Source organism: Myripristis murdjan, chromosome 4 (assembly GCF_902150065.1).
Source record: "Myripristis murdjan chromosome 4, fMyrMur1.1, whole genome shotgun sequence".
NCBI classification, from domain to species: domain Eukaryota; kingdom Metazoa; phylum Chordata; class Actinopteri; order Holocentriformes; family Holocentridae; genus Myripristis; species Myripristis murdjan.
This window is the reverse complement of record NC_043983.1, coordinates 15,966,839-15,992,574: the sequence shown is the minus strand read 5'-3', so window position 1 is coordinate 15,992,574 and position 25,736 is coordinate 15,966,839. Positions and strand designations below refer to the sequence as shown.

At 42.1% G+C, this 25,736-nt stretch overlaps 2 protein-coding genes across 5 annotated transcripts; one reads left to right on the top strand and one right to left on the bottom strand.

The window, feature by feature from the left end:
* Positions 1-9,746: 9,746 nt before the first annotated feature.
* Positions 9,747-10,847, bottom strand: rangrf (RAN guanine nucleotide release factor). Its single transcript, XM_030048883.1, has one exon. It carries the CDS (start codon positions 10,647-10,649, stop codon positions 10,056-10,058), a length of 594 nt encoding a protein of 197 aa, XP_029904743.1. The 5' UTR covers positions 10,650-10,847; the 3' UTR covers positions 9,747-10,055.
* Positions 10,848-11,793: 946 nt separating this feature from the next.
* On the top strand, positions 11,794-24,204 carry vamp4 (vesicle-associated membrane protein 4). 4 transcript variants are annotated; one of them, XM_030050164.1, is made up of 9 exons: positions 11,794-12,030; positions 13,905-14,049; positions 14,863-14,964; positions 17,891-17,937; positions 18,177-18,227; positions 20,798-20,898; positions 22,210-22,289; positions 22,441-22,492; positions 22,590-24,204. In XM_030050164.1, the coding sequence occupies exons 2-9, from the start codon at positions 14,047-14,049 to the stop codon at positions 22,613-22,615; spliced, it is 462 nt and encodes a 153-aa protein (XP_029906024.1). In that variant the 5' UTR covers positions 11,794-12,030; positions 13,905-14,046; the 3' UTR covers positions 22,616-24,204. The 4 variants fall into 4 exon arrangements, with proteins under 4 accessions (XP_029906024.1, XP_029906026.1, XP_029906028.1 ...); XM_030050165.1 differs by lacking the exon at positions 11,794-12,030 and adding an exon at positions 12,175-12,352; XM_030050166.1 differs by lacking the exon at positions 13,905-14,049.
* Positions 24,205-25,736: the final 1,532 nt, after the last annotated feature.

The window sequence follows — 25,736 nt, the reverse complement described above, 5'->3', positions numbered from 1 at the left end:
TTTGGCTCCTGAGGGTGGCAAGAGAAGGATGAGAGTGTCCAGGATGCGGGTCCAGGGAGAGAAGGATGTGGAGGGAGGGGGATCCCAGTAGGAGGGGACGGGGGTGGTCAGTACAAACACAGTGGTGATAGCACAGGAGTTTGGGTAATAAATGGCCTTGGAGCTGGGTGTCTCTGGACGGAAACTGTGCATGCACCTGTGACTAATGCCTCCCAGATGTACTGAAAGAGTACACACACACACACATACACACATTGTGTCTGCTGAGGGAGGCCAAATGTGACAGATCATTTATCACACAGACAGGGATGTGCAAACATTTAAGACATACGCCATGTTGATTACACAGCCAGGTTGGCACATGCAAAAAAAAAATATATATATATTTCAATTTCACTTTTCAAAAGTAATTTACTCAACTTTCCTTCTCATTCAAATACACACAAAACACAAATATACCAACAGTTTCCCTCAACTGCATTTTAAAGTTTAAAACCATTTAATTTATCCATCAGAAAATCCTGTGCTCAGTCTGCCAAAACATTTACGAAAAGCTGTGATGGATCTTGAAACAGCTGGACTGCTCTGTTATGGGAAGCTGCACCTATGAATCTGGTGCAGTAAGCAGTTTGTTTAGATGTGGGGGGTTTGTTTGAGGAGCTGTCAGATGGAGTGAGGTGTTCTGGGAAGGAACAGGAAAGACAAGATTTGTCTTCATCAGCAAGGCTCCACTCCACCTGTCAGCCATACTCTTTACCAGAATATGGAATATGTATGTCAGACCTCAGGTCACCAGAGGTCAAAACCATCTCTGTCAAGATATCCCACCTTTATTCTCTGTGCTAATGTGACCCAGAGTCAATGAGGCCCTCCCAGCTGTTAACTCTGTGGATTTCAAAAATACATTCTGTTGTGTTTTGATTGGTCAAAGTCCTGTTTTGACATCAGCTGCACCATCATTTTTCCAGAGGCGTTCTTCACCCTCGACAGCACTGGGGTAAACATCGGCTCTCCTCATGGGATGGCTAGAGGAGTTCCAGCACTACATGTCCCAGTTCACTGAAGGGCCTTAATGCTAAGAATTAATGTTTTTTAATATGACACATAGGCACCATAGGCACTCCGATAAGACAGCATGGGAAATTTCCTTCATTTTTTCATGCAGATTGTAATTATTGAGGTGTTTTACAAGCTTTTGTTTTATGTTTTGACTTTATTGGGGACATGCAGCAGAGACAGAGAGGAAAGATTGGCCAAGCGAGTGGGAGGGATGGACAAATGACAAAGGTCCAACACTGGGAACTTTGTCATTTTTCATCCCAGGGCCTAGCTGAGGTGCCAGGATGCCTCATTTTGCAATTTTCAAGCTCACATGAAAAATTTTTCCGCTTTGGCCAATTTTACCATGCAATTAAGGATTTAATATATAGAGTCCAGCTATCTGTGTTTCTCTTTTTGTTTGGCTTTGAGACTGTGCAAATTGTAAATTTCGATGAATATATCGCTCCTGTGTCCACTGAATAGCCTCCGCATATTTCATGGCCTGGAAAAAATCCCAAACCCTGAGTCTGGTAATTGCAAAACTATGAAAACACTCTGCTGACATTGCGTGCAAGTAAAATCCCCATTCCCAAATCTCTATCAGGAATTATGAACTGGATGTTTGTTTTATTCCTCCTTAGCCCTGAGACAAATAAACAGGAACAACAACAATGTGCTTGTCTAAGGGAGTTGAGTTGATGAGAAGCTTAAGTATTTCTGTTGTGATAGCAGGGATGTTTTGTGTAATGAAGGGATGTGGCCAGTAGCTATGCTGGCATCACCGAGAGGGAAGGATGCCTGCCTTTATGAGATCTTAATCCATTAAAACTGCACCAAAGGATGCAGACTGTTAGATGTGGCTTTGGTGGGAGAATCTGAACTTCCTTTTGTTTGTTATGGAAGACTTACCTGAATTTGCCTGCTGTGACAAGTCTTACTCAAATTAGCAGTTCAAGTTCACTTTTTTCCAAATAATAGGAGAAGTAACCAGAGGGGCAACTATTACATGTGACAGAAATTTTCCAAATCTAAGAGGGTTTAGTGAAACTTCAAAGGGACTATGAGTGAGGGTCAGTTTCCTAAATGTACCATTCTATAAATTCTGTGTTTCAGCAAAGCTCACTCTCGATTGATGTCTCTCCAAGGGTTGGACTAATGAATCATTCCTCCATGAGGCCACTATAGTGAATGATGGAACCAGCTGACCTAATCCATATTCCTGCTGGGACCTGGCCTCTCAATTTGGGTTTGGCTTTTATGACCAAACCCAAGTACCTTTGGAGATACAGGGGCTCCATGACCAGTACCTTTTTTACTGCTCAAGAGGATGAATGTAAATAGATGGATAGTTGACAGTGTGTTTGCTGCTCTTTCCTAACAGGTTTGTGTATCACATGCTGTATAGAGATAGTTATATCCTCCATTTATTGCTTGCATTCATGTGTGTGTAGCACAACAGCTTGGGTGTAAAATGAAGCATGTGCAGAGGAAGACAGACATGTAAGAAGCAGGAAATTTGTACTGAAGGAGAGCAGGATGAGGGAAAGTGAAAAGTGGTGGTAAATTGAATGAGGAAGGAAGACAAGATTATGCATCAGCAATTAAAATTTTATCACATCACATCAGTTTTATCACTAATCTCGCTCTCCCAAGTGCGTTCTACTAATGAAATATAAAAGCGAATAAAATTAAAGCTGCAAGCAGCGTTGGACGGGCCCTCGCACCCGTGCCCCACGTCCCCCTCGTGCCCGTCGGGGACGGTCCATTCACGGTGCCATTCACTCAATCACACTTACACACACGCACACACGCACACACACACACACACTCATTCACTCACTCACTCTCTCACTGACTCACACACACACACACACACACACAGTTCTGGCCCAGTTGCTAGTGGCGCTAGCAACTGCAATTATTTTCTTATCTCTGTTACTTATTTGTGTTATGAGGAACTTTTCTATAGGGGTAGGACTTATAAGTTTTCCCCACTCTTTGTGTGTTGTCAGAAAGGATCTCAACTGTAAATATCTGAAAAAGTCCGTCCTGGGGAGATCAAATTCATTTTTCAACTGTTCAAATGTTTTCAAATTGCCATCTTTGATTAGCTGGTGTAAATAGCTTAGTCTATGTTCTGACCACTTCCTAAAACCAGCATCTAAATTGTTAGGGGTGAAGGTCCTCATAAGTCCAATGTTTGCTAATGATGAGAGTATCTTTGGCAGCCCGAAAGCTGGCTGTATTTTATTCCAAATTTTTAAAGTGTTTTTTGTCCAGACTGTCATTTCTTTTACAGGAGTGTCTAGAAAGGACAAGTTTTCTAAAGGCTCTGGGCACATACTTTTCTCAATATTAAGCCATCGTGTGGAAATATCATTCTGTATCCATACTATCAGTGGCTTCATCTGTGCAGCCCAAAAATAATATCTAAGGTTCGGAAGTTTAAGACCTCCATCTAATTTGAGTGATTGTAGAGTTTTAAGTCTAATTCTAGGGCGCTTTTTTTGCCATATGAATTTTGATATCAAGGTCATCAGATGTTGTTTTTGGAATTTCCACAGGCAGCATCTGAAACAGGTAGTCTAGGCAAGACATTCATACGTATACTTTCCACACGACCCGGTAGAGAGAGTGGGAGTGAAGACCATCATTCTAAATCATTACTAATGTACCGAATCATTTTATTGTAATTTGTATCATACAAATTATGTAGTGATTGGGGTATATAAATGCCAAGGTATTTGATGTCCTCTTTAGGCCATTTGAATCCACTTTGCAGCTTAACACTCTCTGACACAAGGCTGTTCACATCCATAGCCTCTGTTTTATCTACATTAACTTTATATCCAGAGTAATAACCATACCTGGAGATGAGCTCCTTTAAATATGGTATGGTGGATGTGGGTTCTCTTAAATACAGTAGAACATCATCTGCATATAGCGATATTTTGTGTTTCTCTCTATTTATTATAATCCCTTTCATGTTATTATCATCTCTGATAAGCTGAGCTAGTGGCTCAATGCTAATAGCAAACAACAAGGGTGAAAGAGAGCAGCCTTGTCTACATCCTCGTTCTAGTGTGAATCTCTCTGATCTGTACCCATTAACCTTGACAGCCGCTTGTGGGGATGAGTAGAGTGTTTATATCCAATCTATGAAATTAGGACCAAATCTAAATCGTTTTAGTGTTTGGAATAGATATGGCCATGACACGCGATCAAATGCCTTTTGTGCATCTAAGGATATGATGATTGACTCTAATAATGACTCTAACAGGATGTATAATTTGGGTAATTATCTTATTAACACGTCTAGCTAAAATTGCTGTAAGTATACGCAAATCTCCATTCAGCAAAGATATTGGCCTATAAGATTGACATTCAGCGGGATCTTTGCCCTCTTTATGAATTACTACTATGGTTGCCTCAGTCCATGAAGGTGCCATAGTTTTGTACTCTAGGGCATGTCTGTATGCCTTTAGTAACAGGGGTGCTAGCAAGTCTTTGAAAGTTTTATTAAATTCATTGACAAATCCATCTGGTCCTGGACTTTTGCTATTCTTGAGTGATGAGATCATCTGTTTAATCTCCAATTCTTTGATTGGCTTATCCAATTCCTCAGCTGTTGAGCTTGTTAATTTTAAAGCTTTAGCTTGGCCGCTGTATTTGTATTTTTGAAGCTTTTCCGCCATTCAAATCCACGCTCAGCATGCAGTTCGATTGTTCACCCCCCTGTGTTGTCTTTCGCACACGTTTGGACTGATCTTCACATATATTTAGCTGTTTTTTGGAAAAAATTATTGTTGATTCTGCAGGAGCTCTGAAAAACGCTTCCTATTCCATGTCTTGCTCACAAGCGCCCCCCTCCTCTCAGAATTATGATAAAAAAGTCAAAATTATGACTTTTTTCTGAGATAAATCTCAGAAGTCAGTTTATTTATGTGTTTATTTATGTATTTACTGTTGGGTCGGCCCAAATCCTCTTCCTTATAATTGCACTTCATGTGTGATTCTTGAAATAATGTCCTCCTTCCTTCTCTGAGCAAAATTTAACTGGCAGAACTTATAATAAAATATGAAATAACACCATCTAGCCAACAAAGTACAGTAAAGAGACTTATTCAGTAAAAAGCAGCGATCAGGGAGCCTCAGCTGAGGGAGAGACAATTGATTTTACTGATGGGGGCAAATTTAGTCGTGTTTTTGGAGTGTGGGAGGAAACCGGAGTGCCCGGAGGAAACCCACGCAGACACGGGGAGAACCACGAAAACTCCACACAGAGAGGGCGGGGCCGCGAGCCCAAGCCCCGCCCCCTCGCTGTGAGGCCGCAGTGTTTCACCAGCAGCCACCGTGCCGCCCGAGGTGCACTCTTAAAAAGGACGTGGAGCTTTTCGGGACGTCCCGGCTCCCAGGCTGGGACGTGTGGAGCGCTGGAAAATAAACTGCCGACGTCCTTTTTAAGAGCGCACATTCATCTTGAAAAAAAAAATCTAATCTGCCAATCATGATGAGACCTTTTGGTGTGTGTGTGTGTGTGTGTGTATATGTGGTGTTCATTAGTGTGTAGGGTTTAAGGGGCGTGGAGATTGAGAGGAGAGAAGGGAATGGTGTGTGTGTGTGTGTGTGTGTGTGTGTGTGGTGTTAGAGTGTGTAGGATTTAAGGGGTGTGGAGATTGAGAGGAGTGAAGGGTTGTGGTGGTGGTGGTGTGTGTGTGTGTGTGTGTGTGTGTGTGTGTTAAAATGGGAAAGGATGCTGAAGGTGAAGTTGGTTTGACTTCAGCCCCGGGATCCTTTCCTCAGTTTAGGACAAAAGGTCTCATCAGGAGGAGATTTTGTTTTCAAGATGAATGAAAAAAAAAAAAAAGGAAAAATTAGGATGGGCCCGAGAAGTCCTCCTTCTACTCTGCTTTCTTCTTCTTCTTCTCCTCTTTTCTGCGGGCCTTCTCCTGCTGCTCTGCTCGCCATTCTTCCTCTCTCCTCTGTCTCTCCTCTTCCTTCCTCAGCAGCTTCTTCCTCTTCCACTGCTGCCGCTCAGCCACCTCCGGGCAGCCGTCCACTGCAGGAGAAAAGGGACAGGTGGACAGGTGGACAGGTGAGTGTGGAGTGTGACGGAGCTGCAGCGGCTCTGAAGGAGGCCACGCTGCCGTCACTCCTCCTGCTGAGTGAGCGACCTGACTTACCTTCACAGCTGCAGCAGACGCCGTGCTCCTTCTGCAGAGACCTGGAGATCTTCTTCAGGTTTCTTTCTTTCTCCTGCTTGAAGGTCCAGGCCTGGAGCTTCGCCCTGAAGCCGAGGTTCAGCTCCTCCTCTGCTGCCGTGGACGCTGCCTCTTCCTCCTTTTCTCGGGCCTCTCTCTCTCTTTTCTCTCTCTCTCTGGCCTTCTCCAGCTGCTGAGCTCTCCACGCCTCCTCTCTCTTCTGTCTCTCCTCCTCCTTTCTCAGCAGCTTCCTCCTTTTCCACTGCTGCCGCTCAGCGAACTTCACCCCTTCTGTAAAAAACAGAACATTATTTTAAGTTGACGGTGCAAAAAGGTGCTCAAACAATATTGCATGAATGTCCCTGAGCTGTTTAAGTTATATTAAATTATAAATCATTTTAAAAAAGAAATAAATGTTAAATTTAAATTAATTGGAGACTGACTATATTATTGTTAATGATTTCACACACCACTTTGAAAAAATACAACAATGTGTCTGTGAAGTTACACATCCCTGAGGGGGATACAACTCCTAACCTGACTTACCTTCACAGCTGCAGCAGTTGTGCTCCTGTCTCAGAGTCCTGGAGATCCTCTTCAGGTTGCGGCCTTTCTGCTGCCTGAAGTTCCAGGCCTGGAGCTTCTCCCAGAAGCCGAGCTTCAGCTCCACTTCTGCCTCTGGGACTCCTGCTGCCTCTTCCTCCTCCTCCTCCTTTTCTTGGGCCTCTCTCTCTTCGGCCTCTCTCTCTCTTTTCTCTCTCTTGCAGGCCTCTCTCTCTCTTTTTTCTCTCTCATAGGCCTCTCTTGCACAGGCCTCTCTCTCTCTGGCCGCCTCCTCCTCCCTCCTCTGTCTCTCTTTTCGGAGCGCTTCCTCCCTCCTCTTCCTCTCCTGGGCCTTTTTAAATTGTGGAGAAGGCTCCAGCATCCACTCCCTCCTTTTCTCCAGGTTGGCCCTGAACAGCTGCCTTTGGCGGCTGAATCTGTCCTGGGGGTCAACAATGACGAAGGTCGGTTTGGGAGCTTCATCACCTTCCTTCTTGTTGTCCTCCTCAGTGTCTTTTGTGGCCTCCCTCTCTTGGTGTTTCTTCTCTGGAGAGGCGAAGGAGCTTTGGAGCTCCTCAGAAGTTTGGTGTGGCTCCTCAGCTCTGGTGGAGCTGAAGGTTAAAGGTCAAGAGTCATGCATCAACAGCAGTCCAAACATCACAAACTACAGCAACAACATAATTAGAGCAAAAGAACAAATATAATGTAGCACCATACATGTCAGACATGATACAGCAGTTTGTCAGTGGCTCAGTCTGATTGGACAAGAGGCGCTCAGTGAGTGCTGATATACAGAATAACAGCACGCTGCTGTTTTACTGTTATTATCACTAAATGAGTAAATCATAATCTGTCGTGTCTTATTTCCGTTATTTGATGGAAACTGTTTCTGGAAGTGTTGTCTAAAAGCAGCATCACAGGAGAGCGAGCGCTGTCACTCTGAACATCAAACCTGTCAAACCAAATCTAACCGTCTGAAACCTGGATCAACGTCACGTTTCCTGTGTTTAAATTTAATTAACCCTTTGCAACCTGAGCAAACTGGCTTGATTTCTTCCAAAAAATGGAAACAAAAGCAGAGAGCAGCTGAGCAAGACGTGACCCGAGAGAGAAAGTCAGAAAGTCCCTTAGAAAGTTGTGTAGACAGCAGGGAAAATGTCCATACCTGGTGTGAATGTGGGTGATGGGAGCCTGGTGGAGGCTCTGTGGAGCCGGACGGAGCTGTGAGGAGCCCGTCCTCCTGTGGTTGTTGACCTGCTTTAGTGACATGCTTACTGTAGGCGATCACTTTGGAAATGAAAGTCGGGACACACGCGCAGGTCCAGGTGTCTGCTGTGTGTTGCCGACGTCACAGAGGAGCTTTGTGACGGCGTTCCGATGCTCCTCTGTGACGGGAATTCTGGAATTCTGGACCGAGTCAGAATCGAACCTTCTGAGACCTCAAACTTTTCAAAAATATTTTAATGGAATAATATATATAACATATATATGTCATATGTATGCAATGCTGCTTTCACAGCTTTAAAATATTTTTTTAAATATCAGTGGGTCTAAGCCTCCAAATTTTAATGGCTGTCTTGAATTTTAGATTGAAATATTTCTTGCAAATTTCCAATTTCCAAATTTCTTCCAAATTTTCCCCTTGATGCACAGAAACATGTTTCTTTGTTGTTGTTTTTTTTAAATCACAAAAGAACAAATGTACTCTTCCATTTGGCAGTCTGTTTGTGTTCTCTCTCATCTCTCTGGCCTTAAATAAAGGTTGAAGGGAGCTGAAAAGTCGATTGTCAGTATTTAGGCTTGATCTGCTCAAACTTCATCTTCGATCCTGCTGGACTGACACATTTTAGCAGATAATGTGGAAAATCATAACTTCACAGTTACAGGTTATATAGTTTTTATAGAATTTTGCATATTTTGGATGCTTATGTTTGCCGTTTACTTATGCATGTACACTCAGTGACCACTGTATTAGGTCAACCTGCACAATCTAATCTAATCTAATCCAGCTGTTCTGCCATAAAGTCTCCTCTCCTGCTGCCTTTAATGCTCAGCTTGTCTTGTTGTCACAGTAACAGAGGTGATCATTCACTTCTATGTTTGGCATTGAGCTCATAGTTAGTGCTGCTGTTGGACTGGACTGCACTTTACTGACAGCTGTTTCCACTATTCTGTCCCCCCTTATGTATATTAAATAGGCGAGGACAAAAAATTAGAAACACCTCTCAGTATAATGTAGTCCAGTAGCAGACTTCTGCAAACTACAACCTCAATAATAAACACAGAATTAAAGTGACACATTCTCCACAATGTCAACACAAACTGAACATAATAAACTTTCTTTAAAAGTAGAATTTAAGGCAGAGCTGCTGAGCTGAACTGCAGCAGACTGGACAGGTGGAGCTGATAAAGGGACTCTGAGTGTGTATATTTATTGATCAAATTTTGATGTGCACACATCAGAAGCAAAAGAACCTCTTCTCCTCTCAGAATTTTTTTTTTTAACTTAATTTTTATTTATTTTTTCACAATAGTAACATGACATGTACATTTCCCTTCATTTACATTTTTTTCCCTTTTCACATAATCTTAACATTTATAATCAAAATCATGTATGAGTACATACATGACAAAATAAAAGGTGGTGCTACCGAGGCCATTTTTGCACCCGGGGGGTTCAATTTGTGATTTTATCGATTTTTTCGCCAGACCTGATGTGTGTGCCGAATTTGGTGAGTTTTTGAGCATGTTTATGGGGTCAAATTAAGGCCTAATGACACGTATGTATAATAATAATAATAAGAAAGATACAAATACAATAGGGCTTCGCACTGGGACAGTGCTCGGGCCCTAAATATTAATGACGCTGATATGTTCTAAGCAATGGTTAAACAGCTTTCGCTTGTAATGAATCTCATGCAAATAATCTAGAACAACCAAAAAAAACACATCAGTCACAACTTCCTCTTCCAAATTAAGTCTTTATTATGGTGAAGCCCATGTTTATACTCTCAGATGTACATTTGGATATCATTTGCCAAATAAAGACAACATTAAAGGGAAAACAACTCATGAAGTCTCATACATCAGGAGATGTGAAGAGTCTGTCTTGCATGGCTTCTTTCTAAATGTTCAGGGTGGTACCAAAACAGCATTTCAGGCCTGATTCTAGCAGGGCTCCAACATAACAAGAGTCCCAGTATGTTTTTATGAGCCAGGAACACAGAGTGAGATGTACATTTATTCAGATTAGGTCTTATGCTCATAAGTCTACCCAAACAAGCCTGGGTTGTGCAGAGTGAGAGACTGCAGCAGGCGGTGGAAGTCCTGCACCGTCCACGGTTCTCCAGATTGTGCTCCCGCTGCAGCGGCACTGCTGCTGTCAGGGCTGATGCTCTGTGGGTCGTTGAAAGTTATCAGGACATCTGTGGAGTACTGCGGCAGACGAAACAGACCCAGGTGGAGGGTTACTTTGTTCCTTGCTTCTTCGTTAAATTTTGATACACACTGTGTCCCCGTCAGTATCCACGCGGAGCGGCACTGTGACAGGGACAGTTCAGATGGGGGCAGGGGAATAACACTGGCCACTTGAAAAGCCCCTGGCTCCAGTGCTTTGTTGCTGCCTGCAATGTCCTCAAAGTGGTACCTGGCAGCGTCCTGGTCCTCCACGTGGCTCTGGAACTCCAGCAGCTCCACTATGAGGCTCTGGTCGCTGTGGGAATGGGCAAACACCTCCTGGTTGTCTGGGATCTCCCTCAGCTCACTGATGTCCTTAGCACTGTGAGGGATTGTAGCTGACAGGGCTCCTCCAAAGAGGGGGTGTCTGTCTCCAGGGTTCACCGCGCTGCTGCTGACGCTCTGCATCTTCAAACAAAACCTCGGATGGGTCTCCGCGGGATCAGCTGCTGTCTACACCTGCACACACACACACACACACACGCTACCCTGTGAAAATTACTAAAGCACGGAAAAGTTGTTTTTTCTGTACTGAGACTTCGCAGCGTGACAACAAATCACACTTCCGCTTGAAGTTTATCTTCTTCTTCTGAGATCTGGGCCACGCTGGATGCGCGTCGGGTGTCTCTGTACCCCCTACAGGCAAGGCATGGTTACTACACACACTTCATCCGTCAAACACCTTACATATCCACAGTGTTGTTAACACGCTATAACTGGAAGACTTCATGTCCGAGCTGAAATACAGCAAATATGTTTATGTATATAGCACATTTAAATACAACACAGCGTTGCCCAAAGTGCTGCGCAATGTCATATAAATTCAAATATTAGACAAAAATAAAATAAGTTAAAAACAAATTATGATATTAAAATTTAAACTGGTATCACAACATCAAATAAGAATAAAGACATTTTAAAAAATGCCAAAAATGCCCAAAAAAAAAAAAAAAAGCCATAAAAATTGAGGTTGATTAAAAAAAAAAAAAAAAAAAATCAGTGATAATATCACATTAAAATCAGGCCATGGTCCTTCAAAGAGATTACACTGCTCCTCAGCATTAACCTCCAGCCTTTGAGCGTGAGGTCAAGCTCAGTAGTATAAGCAGTTCCGCAACCCTGTTTGGTAAAAGGTTTGGTTGAACCCTCAAAAAGTGATCAACCAAACCTTCAACGTTATTATTTATGAATGTGTTATTATTATATTATCGACTTTATTTATTTGTTTTGTTGTTGTTGTTTATTTATTTGTTTGTTTTGTCTTTCTTCCCCATGCCTCTATGTCTTTCTATTATAGCTATCAAATAAAACAGAAATTCAAAAAAAGTTAAATATTGATAAACGACCTGCAAGTGATCACACGTCCCTGAGAAACCACGGTGGGCCAACTTTTAATTTAACAACTATTTCAAATAAGAATAAAATTCCTTCATTAAACGTTTGCGTTATTTTTTGAACAATAACGTGAGAAGTAAGACTTAGTGGTAAGAATAAAGCCCTGTGTGTTGCACATCTGGCCGGCAGCGGTGTGTCTCCTCCTCCAGCTGTTTGTGTTCATTTCTGGTCAGCTGATCGGAGAGGAGACACCAGGGGTCCCGCTAGCCGCTAACATCTACAACATTAATACCTAATGTCTCCTCGTCTAGACAGCGTCTGAAATGCACTGATCACACCCCAGCCTTTTAGCCATCTCACATCCGAAGAAAACCTGGGTTTCTAGCCGAGATTCTCCGAGAAGCTCCTGTTTTAGTTTGTGCTCGGCAGCATCTCGGAGCGGATCAAACAGCAGGTAAGCTAGCCGCGTTAGCATCGTCGAGTTTAGCTCACGTTAGCTTAACTGACATACATTAGTGAATGCAGCAACGGCCCGTCTAGCTAACATAGCTGTCTCACTAGCTAGTAGCTAGCCTGCTGTTGACGTTGTTGTAGTCGTGTTTGTAATTTAGGCACTGTGGTTTTGTAAAACGCGTTTAATGTGAACGGGGGAAACGGTATTACGACACTTCTGATTGATAAAAATTGAAATGTAACGGCTCAGCCAGCAGCGTTAAGCTAACGTTATATATATCACCTAATTTATTTGAAATGGTACCAGCTGTGTGTCCTCGGTGGTGAGTGTTTATTTTCATTTCGAGAACATTCTACAAAACATTGTCACATTAGAGAAGTAACGTTAGCATTGGGCCTACTTCGCTATAGTCTAGTTTTACTTCGTTCCCTGAAAGCATCATCAACATCATCAAATTCAAAGTTTTCCCCTTCTAGTTGAGCTCGACTTGCTATATGTAGGTACAGCTCACTGTCCTCTGCTTGGTTAAAGCTGCAATCCATGCATTGATTAACTTTGATTATTAATGAACCACAGTTTTCTCACCAGAGATGTCAGGGTTCATATAATCAGGTCCATTTTCTCAGTGTGTCATTTCAAAACTGGCATCTCTGTCAGTTTCCGCCTCAATAATTTGATTCAGACGGTTATGTGTTTGTGTGGATTGCACCTTTAAACGGTATCATTAGAACTCGAGGCGTGGAGAACCCCTGCACTTGTGCACCAACAGGTTCAACCAATTTAGACACACATTTTACTTAAATGCTCTTAATAGGGTTTGGACAATATGTTTTTCTCCTAATTTAATACTATTACGATATTTGGGTGCCGATTCGATATGTGTTGTGATTGGACATGTATTGCGATACTCCAATTTAGTTATTATTATTATTATTATTATTATTATTATTTAGTTGTCTTTGTTATTTGAATGATCCTCTTCTTTGTGGAAGTAAAGTTTCATGAGGCTGTGATTATCTCAAACTTCACAATCTGTGATTTTCTACAGTTTCAAAAAAGTGGTCTCGTTACAATGAAATGGCCAACATCATCACACATGAATACAACTGGGCTCATTGTATCCACAAGAGTCTCAGCTTTCCATTCAAACCCGATTTATGCAATTCCAAAACTGTTTAGTATGCAGAAATGCACCATTTTAGAACAGGTGAAAATAACACATTGGTAGTGTAAGGTATGCGAAAACGAACATGGTATGTACCCTAAACTGAACCCATTTTCATCCAGATATGTTGTCATCACAGGTCAGAGGTCAAGGGACCCCTTTGAAAATTGCTGTGCCAGTTTTTCCCTCACCAAAATGTAGTCTAACTTTGGAACGATATTTTTCCCTCTTCCCGACAATATAGCATGACATGCCGGATACCAGCAGAATCCACTGGGTTGTCTAGTTTCATATGATACCAATATATTTACTTAAATCGATTCACTAGTAAAAAAAAAAAAAAAAAAAAAGAATCACTATACTTAGGTGAATTGATTTTTTTCCCCACCCCTCGCTCTTAAATTCTTTAGAGATGGTTAATTTTAGGTATGAATTTTCTCAGGTTATGGTTAGGATATAGGATCTGGACCATTTGTAAATCAATTCCCCACCCCAAGGTTTTTATTTCCCAGCTCTGTCTAAACCTGCTGGTCTTAAACTGCGGTGGTTCTCCAGGCCTGCAGCTTGACGCAGCTCCTTTTTAAAACACCTCTCTTTAAATAGGCTAGTTAATTAAAGACAACTTTCTGCAGCCCTAATATGCTAGACTTGGCTTCTCCTCTCGCCCTGTTTTCTTTCTTCCTCTCTTTCCATTCTGTCGTTGCTTCAGATAGAGCCCTGTCCCCTGCCTCTGTTCTCCTCTGTTTACTGGAAAGTTCCTCTCCGCTCCTGGCCACTGAAAGGCCTTTTTCCAACTGCAGTGCCAGCAAAGGACGCTGAGAAAGCCACAGTTTCAGACTGAACTGGATTCAATGGTATAAGTTGTATTGCTGCTATGGGAGAGGTGGTGCGTGCGTGCGTGTGTGTGAGTGAGCGAGGCTGTTGTGTTTCCTGTGACATTCAAAGTTGTCCCCCGGTGACTACACCAGGGCTGAGGGACCTCATTTTTGTCAGTAAGTACTGAGACACTGTGTTTTGTGTTGCTGTTTGTAACAACCAACACCGAAGGCCAGACCAGAGCACAGAGATGTAACTGGAACCACAGCTTGTGTTTCACTCCACAGATAGTAGAGTTTTTGGCCCAAAGACACACAGAGCCACAATTCCCTACCTGTCTTGTAAGACTGCCTGCTTGCCTGTACCAGAAATGTTAGATTTAGGGTAGCTGATTATTTCTTGTTGCTTCTCCACTGATGAGGCATAATTATGAAAACAGCTTTTTTTTCTCAGATGGATGGTGCAGTAAAAAAGAGGCTACTGCGAGGTCAAAGTCAGGCTGTTGAGCAAGAAATTATGTAGCTCGAGGCCATCCTCATTTTTCTTTTTTATTTTGTGTACAGCTTAATACACTCATTACAGAGTGAGTGAATTATGTTGTCGTGTAGATTTAGATGATGTGTTGTCCTCTGCTTGAGTACTTTCTGTATTGTGGCCCTGGCTGTTGTTACTTCCAGTATAAATGACTCACGTACAGCTATCAACATCAGCAGACTTACTCATTCAGCACACTGCCTGGTGTTAATACCTCCTCAACAACAAACCTATTGTGGCTTGGTGCAGGTGTGCTGAGGCCTGTTTGTGTTGAAGCCACAAACCCTAACTGGTGTTCTTCTGCTTTTCTTCTACAGAGGGAGCCAGAGCGGGAGGAGCAGCCTGAAGACAACATGCCCCCCAAGTTTAAAAGACACCTCAACGATGATGAGGTCACAGGATCCATTCGTAGCGAGAGGGTGAGACAACACAGATGGAGGGAGTGGCAGCGCTGGGAGGGTTTAGGCTGAAGGCAACAAGCAGCGTGGGAGATGAGAAGGAGAGTTGCTAATAGATGTAGAAGAGGACAGAGTAGGTATGATGTAATCGAGATGAGGTAGAGAGTGTCAAATAGGCTAGGGCTGCACAATTATTGTGGCTTGCCATATGTGATGTTTTCATTTCCACAGTGATAATAGAATATTTAGGGCCGTATGATTTCTGCAAATAAAAGAAGTCTTACAAATTCATTGATATTCAGTATATTTTGAATATTTTCCGATTAAATTGTTGAAATTTTATTCATCCACCACATGATTAAACACGTTCTGATGACAAAATGTGCTTAAATTGTAAAACACAGAATTCAGAAAAACTGAAATGGAAAAGACAGAATCCAAGAAAAAAATAAAACAGATAGGAAAGATATTTTTCAGTTGCTAAGTATTAGTAGCAAGTGAGCGACATGTTTTGTTTTTTTTAGGCCAATATCTATTCACCCATGACAGCCAATATAATACTGATAAGAATTTTTGTAAGACTCAAAATATGAATGCAGGTGCAACACAGGTTTAGCTTTTCAAGCAGGACTATCTTAAGATAATTAAGTGCTTTGTAAACAAAAGGCAGTGGTAGCTGTGTTCTCTTGCTAATAGGCAGTTGTATTCATGACATACTCCCAGAAAAAAGGTCACAAAAATGCCATATTTCGCAATAAGCCAAATATTGACAGTAAAAATAATTTTTGGATCAATACTGATATTTCATTTAAAGCTAATAGTCTGTCAATATCTCAGTCCATCCCCAAATATTTAGCAGTATGTTTAATTTTGTTTGGAAAATGTCTGCTATAGTTAAAAAGAAACAAGATGTTAACATGTTTGGTTTCTGAAATCATCAAACCCATAATTGTGGAAAATGATTGATGGAAAAATAAGGGAGAAAGCAGCGAGGAGTGGACTGTTGACAGGAGCAGAGCATTAGAGGAGGAGCAGGAGGGTGAAGTGAAGAAACTCCAGGACTCTGTGGCCAAATGTCTGGTCTTCATCAACTTGATCTTTCACCCCCATTTCCCCCTTTCTTTCCACTTTCTGCACTCCTCTGTCTCAGAGTGTATCCCAGTTTGTTGTTGTGTTGAGCTGGGATCAAAGCAGAGTGCACAGAGACTCTTGCATAACAGTCATTCTGCTTTCCCTTCTCGCCCCTCGCCGCTCTGCCTCCTGACCCTCGACTCTGATAATTGCTAACAGTCCTTGTGTCTCCTGCCCTGGACAGTGCAGAAGGAGAGTGTTAGCACCCTGACTCATTAAATTCTTTATGATCATATGGCCACCATTGCTTCAGGTTTTTGTTAGAGACGATGATGTATTTATAATGAAATGTCCTTCTCGGCATAGCTGGTTTCTTTCCCTTTTTAATGAGACAGTCATGGGTTTCCCTCCTCCGTCTCATTGATTATACCATAAGGTGTCTGCAGGTCCTTAACAAGAATTGAATTCAATAATCGGCATTAAAACTCATTAAATAGACTTAAAATTTATTTTATGAGGTCTTATTTCTACATAAACTTTGTCTTTTTTGCCCATATGTTTGTTTGTTTTTTCTGTCAAAAATATTCAAGCACCAGAGTCTCAGATTTCTCTAAGCCTACTACTGAACTTAATACTACCTTTACATTTATCTGCTACACATAACTGTTCAGAAAATAGATTAAATGAACTCACTTTATACCTACTGTTGAGAGAAGTCAAAGAAATGTCATTTACTGTATGTGCCTGTCTCAATTTCTGTGGAAGAAAAGCAATGGTTAGATTTAAATTGTTAAAATCATTAAAATTGTAAGCCTACTATTCTACCTAAAACTAAATGTATTTTGCACTTATAATTCCTATTTGAATAAGAGAGGTTGTTTTGTCCAAAAACAGTTTGAGATTTTGTCAAACAGTATTCAATTCTTTGATAGATCCCTGTTACCATGACTGGAAGATTGTAGATTCCATCTCTGTGTCTCTGCCAGTGCTTATCCCTGCCAAAGTGTCCTTGAGCGAAACAATGGACTTGATTTCATCCTCAAGTTATATTTAATGTGTACCAGACTGGTGGCTCTTCAGTGTCTTACCTATTTCTCCTTTTCAGACTTCATTGATACTATTACTAAATTCATAACGCACATGATATCTGTGTGTGTGCACTATAGATAATCTGCAGACAAAATAAAGACCCTTTCTTTCTCAGTAACAGCCAACATTGTCCTCAGGACTGCTAACCAATGAGAAACAGACTGAGTCTGTGTCTTCTTGGTCCAGCTCTTCACCTTAGAGAATTTAACACAGCTGTACTAGCTAATGCTAACTGCCCCTATTAAACCCATCATTGGTTTAGACCTGGTTGTGATTACAAGAGGATTTTTGTATGATAGGGTTGCAAAAGGAAACCCCGTTGCTCTGTTGTTTCCTCAGTCAGGAGGTCCATTATTGTCAGAATCAGATGTTTAGAAGTCAAACAGAGCAGAACACAACGAGATTTGAATGACCTTTTATGAGTAGAACAGAGGAGATGGCAGGCCTCTATTGCTGAGGCTTTATCATCCTATCATAAGTGCACTACAACAGTGTATCTGGCTGTATCTGCCGTCCGAAGGCAACCAGAAACTTCTAAAAGCATCTATTGATCAGTTCAGCAGCTATCTGGCCTCTGGAGGAGTCAGTTCAGGTCAGTCTCAGATCTCCGTATTGGCAGCATCAGTCATTATTGTCAGGAATGTCTGCTGTGAATGATCTGTCCCATTCTCCATCAACCAACTGGTGCTACGATCCCTCATGGGACATTCCACTGATTAGGAGACAGGAGGCAGTGAAGACTCAGAGGTTATCAGTGTCTGACCTTTGATCTTTTTGTGTATTACAGAGGAACCTACTGGAAGAGGACTCTGATGAAGAGGAAGACTTCTTTCTGTGAGTTTGTGTGTGTTTATTCTGCTCAACAACTGTGCCATATTATCAGAGCAACAAATCAAATGTGTTTAAATTACATTTTACACAGAAGAGCTACAATTTACACCGACCTTGAGAACAATTTCAATTTTGATTGTAAATGATCGAAGTTAATAGAAGTTAATATTCTGACGTTACAGTTGCACATTTTGAAAATGCATATATTTAATTAGTTGTCTTGGATAATATTTGTCTTCCAGGAGAGGGCCTACTGGTCCCAGATTCGGACCTCAGAATGACAAAATCAAGCAGTAAGTACTTACACATCCGTCATTGCTACTGATTGCCAGAGTTTAGCATTGCCAGCACACTTCAGTTTTGGTGTTGGTATTGTGTAACTGGCTAGTAATGTTTACCAGAAGCACCAGGTTCCTAGCTCATTATGCAAGAGCACGCATGGCGTGCAGGTCATTGTGTAACTTTCCCAGCCAGTGTGAGTCCCTCTGGAGTTTGTTTCCACATTAACCTGCAGTCAGAAACAGCTTGAGAACAGAGAAGGTCATTGTTGAGACAGTCTGGCTCCTGCCGTTGGTGCCTCATGCTCTGTTCACACTCTACAATTTATCTTTGTTATAAACACATGAAACTAGATGCCATCATCACAGTTTCTTAGAATGCCATGTGCACAGGGCACAGGGTCTTCACCTCTGTCACTTCCAACCTGGACCGTCTGAGGTCAGGTCCTCAAACAGCGTTTGTGCGTGTGTGCGTGCATGCGTGCGTGCGTGTCTGTCTGTGTCTGTGTGTGTGTGTGTGTGTGTGTGTGTGTCAGAGACGATTCATGATTCAACATGTCACAGTACTGATGGTGTGTTTTGGTCGGACTATGGATATGTTTACTACAAGCTCTTTGAATGAGGAATCGCACTAGCTGATATCTTTAGTAAACAGAAGAGACAATCAGTTTAATTCCACTTGAAAACAAATGGTTTATATGATCAGACAGAGAAAAATAAATACATTGTAAACGCCTTAGTAACAGTAATCTCTGTACCAGGGGTTTTCAACCTTTTCCAGTCAAAGGCCCACTTATTCATAACATTTAACATGTCAAGACCCATAAGAAAAAAGCACAAGCTCTTTTGTTTACTAAACAAGTGTTGACACTAATAACCATTTTTCTTATGAACTGAAATGCTAGGTCATAAAATCAGAATTGTCCATAAATATTAATAAACAGAAACCTAAAATACCTAAATTTCATAAATTATAATTTTTTTTTTTAACTGTGCAACTATACAGCCCTTGAAAAAAAAAAATCAGGCCAGTATCCACAAAAAACAGGTCTAGATCTACAAAAACAGGTTATTCCAACAACATCCCAAGTTACTGCTTATGATTTTAAAGTTGCGATAAGCTATCAGGCCTCTTTGAATAGCATCTAGCTTGGTCAAAAAGAAAAAAAAAATCAAGGGAAAGTAAGTGCCCTGACTAACAGGGACTGAAAGCGATCAAAGCCACACATCGATCATCATCAGCATGGATGAAATGGTGAACATCTGATTGTTGAAAACATCCTGGAAGGCCTACTCAGATGTGGGAGAAATTCAGGCGAAATTCAGTGATTACAGGCAGTGAGAATGATGTCGTCAGTGGCTTTGCTGTTTAGCCAAAGTTTAAAATAACCTTTCTAAACAGAATGTGGAGTGCTGTGTTTGATATCGGTACAAGTCAGATCTCGGGTCTTGCATTAACGGGTCAGGTCAGGTCCAGAATTGATTTAGAGGAAAGTGTCAATGAAATTTGAGGCATCGGGTTAGAAGAGATAGATTTTTTTTTTTTTTTTTTGTAAAACTGGATCCGTGCGTGACTCTGGCTTCTACCCATGGCATTCCACAACCCACTAGAAAGACTTCAGTCCACAGTTTAGAAACTCTGCTCTATCCTGATTAGCATCTTCAACTTTCAGTTATTTGTCCATCTCATCATAAGTTATGCTTTCATCCAAATTAGCATAGTTAAGCTGATTTTTGACAGTTGGCAAAACAAAATGTTAATCAGTGCTCATTTCCATCAACTTTGTTATGCAGATTATTTTGTAAATTGCTTGCCTGTAGGTTGTTGCATAATCAAAGTTCAAATGAATAGTGCACCAGAAGTTTAGGTAAGGCAGTTATAGGTCCTGCATGCACATGGGGAGGAAAATGTTTTTTTACCAGAGCAAGAGAAGCTGCCAAAGTGATGTCTTTGTTTAGTTGCTTGCTGATGGAAAATAAAACCTTAAAAAATACTTTTTTCCTGTGCACAGTTTATCCTAGGCTGCTTCATTGGCCTTTTGATTTGATGTTTTCCTAGCTTGATCGTGGACAAATAGCCATTACATATACAATAACTTATCTACCTAAGCCTTTTTTGCAAAATTTTGTAGTTTTTGTGAAATTTCAGTGTTTCCATTCAGGATTTCTTTTACACAAATTTCAAATTTGCATAAAAAAAGGCTATTGGAATCCCCACTGAGAGGTTTTACCAGGTAGAATCAGCTTTTGGAAGTAAAAGTGACAGAGGGGTAATGTGGACTGGTTGTGCCGGGCTGAGGTTGGTACAGATGTGAGGCATGGCATAAATAAAGATGAGGATATGAGCAAGTTTCTGTAGATACAGAACAGGTGCAGGCAGGTCACTCTGAGGCTAAACACCATCTGACAGGCTTTATCTTTTATTGTCTGCCAGCTGCTCTAGATAGGCTTGATACAGAGTACGATATTATTGGAAAAACAGGTGTGCTGTGCTGTGTGCACTCACACACCAGTTTCATCTGTGACCAATCTGCGTTTTTCTCATTTATGCCCAACTGATTTGCTTTTCTATATTTCATCCTCAGGGTGCAGTCGCAGGTTGATGAGGTAATTGATGTGATGCAGGAGAACATCTCCAAAGTGATAGAGAGGGGCGAGCGTCTCGATGACCTGCAGGACAAGTCAGGTGAGACACACAGGACCCGTGTGTGTGTGTGTGTGTATGTGTGTGTAGACGTGCACATAGTGGTTTCCTGCAACAGGTCTCAGGAGACGTATCACTGCATGCATGTAAATACCATCAGTATACCTCAAAGGTGTTAATGATATGTCCAGGTTTAGCATTTCACCAGTTGTGTGTGTGAAGGGGCTTTGATGGGGTCTCACACTCACATTCACACAATCCTACCTTGCTTTTTCACTCGGTGTATAATAGCAGGTGCGTAAAACGTGTGCCTTAGGGCCCTCCATTACAGAATTTCATCCATATGCTGTCTTTCAATAAGACATGCAGCTCTTTACTCTCTCTGCACTCATTTGTGGATGGAGAGATGAAACTGAAGTGCTGCGAGCCTTTCTTGCCAGTCTATTAAGGCTTCATCATGACATCCACAGATGTTGTGTAACTGCCTCTCTCTGTCATGTCGACCAGCCAGCCAAGACAATGACGCACATCTGGAACACATTTTTGTGTGTGCATGCACCAGGTTGTTTGTCTATGTATGAGTGTTTATGTGTTTGTGGGTCTGCGCACATTTGTCTGGTTGATTAGGCGCCTCTGAACGGTGCAGACTGTCCTTAAAATAAATGCAGGCATGTGTTTATATTTGTAACAAAGTATGCTATAATTGATAAAGACACTTTGCCTCAGACTCACGTGTAGGTAAGCTGTGTAAAATTCCTCAAGATTAACAAGCATTCTGTGCGAGCGCTTCTCTTTGTAGTAGTGACGGGTCGTTAACAGGCACATGGCCGTGGAAACGGCCGACACATGACAGGCAGAGGCTTTAAAGACGGACAGAGGCTTGGACATGTACAGCGCTGCACACTTGGGAGCTGTAACCCTCCTATTAACACACACGCATACAACAAGTCAACAGCAGTATCTAAGAAACAAGAAAGAAAGTGAGAGAGGAGTGTGGGCAAACAATTTGGAAAGAGAAAGACAGAGTGGAGGAAGTCTGTTTATCGTTCCATTGTGTATTATTTTGGCTCCTTGTCGTTTTTATATTTCATGCCAGTGAAGTTTCATTTTTAAAATCTGAAGACAGGAGTGATCTCACCAGGACGGCTGAAATATTATGTAACTCTTAGCATATTATATCATAGCTACTCATACACAAACACAGACAGCAGTTTCTGTCAAACTGCCCCATCTCAAAGTCAAAACAATAGCCAGTTCATTGTTCATTTTGTGATTAACAGATGTTTCCCCCCCTTTTTTCCTCCTTTTTGTCTCACGTGTTCTTGTCTCTGCTGTGGTCATGTGACATTCCAGAGAGCCTATCAGACAATGCGTCTGCCTTCAGTAGCCGAGCCAAGCAGCTGCATCGGAGGATGTGGTGGAAAGACATGAAGGTGGGCTGTCAGTCTGTCCGTCTGTGTGTGTGTTTATGTGTGAAGCCTGCTCTGTATCTGACATTTGTTTCCATTTATGTTGGTCTGTGCCAGCAAACGGGGCTTGCGGCATTGTAAGAAAAGTATTTAACGTCGGCCATTTACTCCACAGATGAAGATCATAATCGCCTTGGTTGTGGTTGCTCTCCTGCTGATTATCATTGGTGAGTATTCCGCCAAACATGCTACAGTTTTATTTTGTAAATGTGCAGAACATCTCATAAATTTTCTCTCTATGTCACTTTCACTCTCTCCTGCCAGTTCCAGTAATCCTGCGGTACCACTAGTGTCTGGCAATGAGGACGGGGCAGAATCCTCCTTGTCCTCTTGGTCCTCCCTCTCTCTCTCCTGCACAGTCCTCCACTCCAGCTAGGGGGCGCCAGCCAGCCTCCCACACCCTCCCTCATGCTGGCCTTTGTACCCTAAAGGAACTTGTGGCCTCAGCTCATCCTTAATACAGATCTTATCGTTAGCATTTCCACAAAAAGCAATGTGAGATCGGTCCTAAGGGTTGGTTTAATCCCTGACTTGAAATGAGGTTGCAGAGGGGGACACAGGAGAAAGACCTGGAGGGATATTTTAAGTTTAAACCAGGTGGTTTGGGAGAACGGGCTGTCTCTCAGCCCTCTAGTCAGTGAGAAGGAGGACTCCATTTCATGATGTTACATATCACACACAGGGCCCTGGCTTTGTCTTGGCACCAAGGAAACTCAGGGCCCTATATATTCCATCATATAGATAGATACTGTATTGGCAGGGAGACCACGCTGTCTTTCTGTCTTTTAGTTTAGCTGGTCTGATTCTGCTGCATCAACCTCAGACAGAGGCACTGTAACATTCTGTGAGATGGATCTCAAATGTTTACCCATGATTCCTTGTGCCCTCTCTCCCTGTCTCCACATTAAAACACAATGGATGAAAATGTTTGAAGGGAACTTTTTGTGAATAACAAACACGTTCCCTGTTTCACACACACACACACACACACGTGGTAGGAATACTTTTGAGGTTCATCTACATGTCTGTTGTCTGGGGGGGGGCTTCCTTTTTCTGCATCTCCCCTGATCTGAAAACACGTTCAAGTGAAAGCATCGGGGAAGCTTTCTGACAAACAGATTTCACTTTTCAAGGATGTTTTCACATCAGCACATATGGATTGAGAAGGGACTTAGAAATGGAGGCCACACATTGGAATAAAACCCTGCCTTTTTAGCATCATTCTACTCAGCAGATCACCACTGTCCATTTCTGTCTGCCTCTTGATAGCTTATTCAATTGCATACCTGGGGCCATGTTAAGCCAAAACATCCAGATTATGAATGTCTCCCACTCCACTCCTAAGCCTCATGCCTCCCTCCTTGGTTCTGCTGATCTCTGGGGCAGTTTGGTCACGGCTGTCCTACATTCCTGCTAGTGACATTAAGCAGTCTCTCACTTTCCAGATGGTTCTGTTTGGGCCTCGTTTCTAATATTGCTATTGATTTTATCTGAATTTTTTTAGTTTCTCGTTTCTGCTGGACGGTAAATGTGATGCTTAATATGAATGTCTGCTGTAATTCCCATTGCCACTGAAGACGTAAAGACAGGGACACAGCTCATCGCTGTGTACTGTTACAGTGTGTTTAAGGAGTGATAATTTAAGAGATTTTGGTTAAAAGTGGGACTGTGAAACACACAAACATAGGTGTCATTGTGTCTGGAATATCTGTATAATACAATAACTTCCTACAATGTAATTTCTTTTATTATTATTTGTATTGTAATTTATTTGAGCTGTAAATATTGATTCTGTAATGATGTACAATAATCATGCATTGCATTGGAAGACTGATATACTGTTCCTTTCCAATCTGAAATAAAGCAATTTTAAGGGGCACTTAGAGTCTGTCTGGTTTAATCTGGTTTTGACCAGTTGGCCGTACCCCTGGGAGGAATGAATCAAGAAAGAGAAGAGTAAAGATGGACACAATAGACGAACAGGAAGAGACACAGGAGGAGAACCAGAGGGAAAGGGCAAGAATTGATGGAAAGAAAGATGACTGGAGAAGAAGAGCGAAACAAATAGTCATGCCATCCTTCCTGTGTCTGCTTGTTTGACCACAGGGAGCTTTTGGTTGTTCTGGAGTTTTCAGTGCAAGTGAAGTCCTGGTCTTCCTCTCATCTCATTACCAGACCGTTTTATTGGTCTGTGAATTTACTGGCAGTGTAGAAGTCCCAAGATGGCACTAAAGTTGGAGGCACTGGAGCCTGTGAAGCATTATTGTTCTGACAGACTGCTGTTATTCCTGCTCTCCTCCATCCCGGTACAGCAGGCAAAACTGGCAGCTCTGCCCTTTGCACAGCAAGGGCACCCAACCCTTGTGAGGATTTAGAAGCTTAAACAGGCCTTCTTGAAGCTCTCCGAGGTCCCTGCGGGACAGATCTGTGGCAGATATCCCTCCAGCTGACACTCCTGATGTAGTGGTGCCTTTACGTTTTGGAAATGAATCGTGAAGAGATCATTCTTTTGTTAGAGGCATCCATTTCATTGTGTACCAGCCACACTTGGTTAAATGTTGATCTAGCTGTGAGGAAGGGCAAATTGCCTGTGTACCCCAGGATGCTCCAGCACACCCACTCAACAACAGTGAAAAGAAAGGTAGTAAAGTTGTAGTTGGACAACTGGCTGTAAAGTGTTACAGCTCTTTTCAGATCTCAGACAGCAAAGACTATTAGCAGTTTTGAGACAGTGTGAGGACCTGCAGTTGAGAGTTATAGTATGCTTTCATTTTTCCTTTTGGATGCATACAAAACCATGCTACTGTGGCCATTTATACTTTGCAACTCTGTATATTTAGATATGTATGTGTGTGTAAGGCAGAGAGAGATCATTTTTAGCATTTCCTTCTCAACTGACACACCCACACTAACTGTAGAGGATGTTTTGGTCCTCTGCTAGTGGCCCATAGTGGATGACTTCAAGATTCCGGGCATAGCAGCAGTCATGTTAGTCATAAAAAAGTAAATTAAACTTACAAGAAAGAAGGGTGCACTGTCTGCCAACTGGCATTAGTCAGCCACACACACACCCTGTCCGGTGGAAGCTGCCACTGATCCAGGCTGGAGGGGTGGGGGGAACAGATGCGTCAGTAGCTTGGGGAGGCTGAGAGTAAATCTTCTGCAAAACAACTCCGTCTGCATTTGATACAGGCTGCTCAAATTCATCAAGCATGCGAAGCAAAAAACAGAATTGCTGATATATTCTGTCCTCCTCCTCCTCCTTTCTCTCCCTGTTTTTTACTTCACCACTTTCTCACTCCTTTCCCAGGAACTCCTGTCTGTCTTACATGTGTTTTTACTCACAGCTACTCCTCGGTCGATCCTTTCTTTCATGCGTCCCTCCATTCACCCTCTTCACTCCCTTCAGTT

What these genes read in the sequence shown, in the direction of transcription:
- vamp4 (XM_030050164.1), top strand. An exon ending in TGACCTGCAGGACAAGTCAG is followed by an intron (nt 20,899 to 22,209) that starts GTGAGACACACA and finishes GTGACATTCCAG; the next exon opens with AGAGCCTATCAGACAATGCG. An exon ending in TCTCCTGCTGATTATCATTG is followed by an intron (nt 22,493 to 22,589) that starts GTGAGTATTCCG and finishes CTCTCCTGCCAG; the next exon opens with TTCCAGTAATCCTGCGGTAC.
- rangrf (XM_030048883.1), bottom strand. Translation starts at nt 10,649, where the DNA reads ATGCAGAGCGTCAGCAGCAGCGCGGTGAACCCTGGAGACAGACACCCC.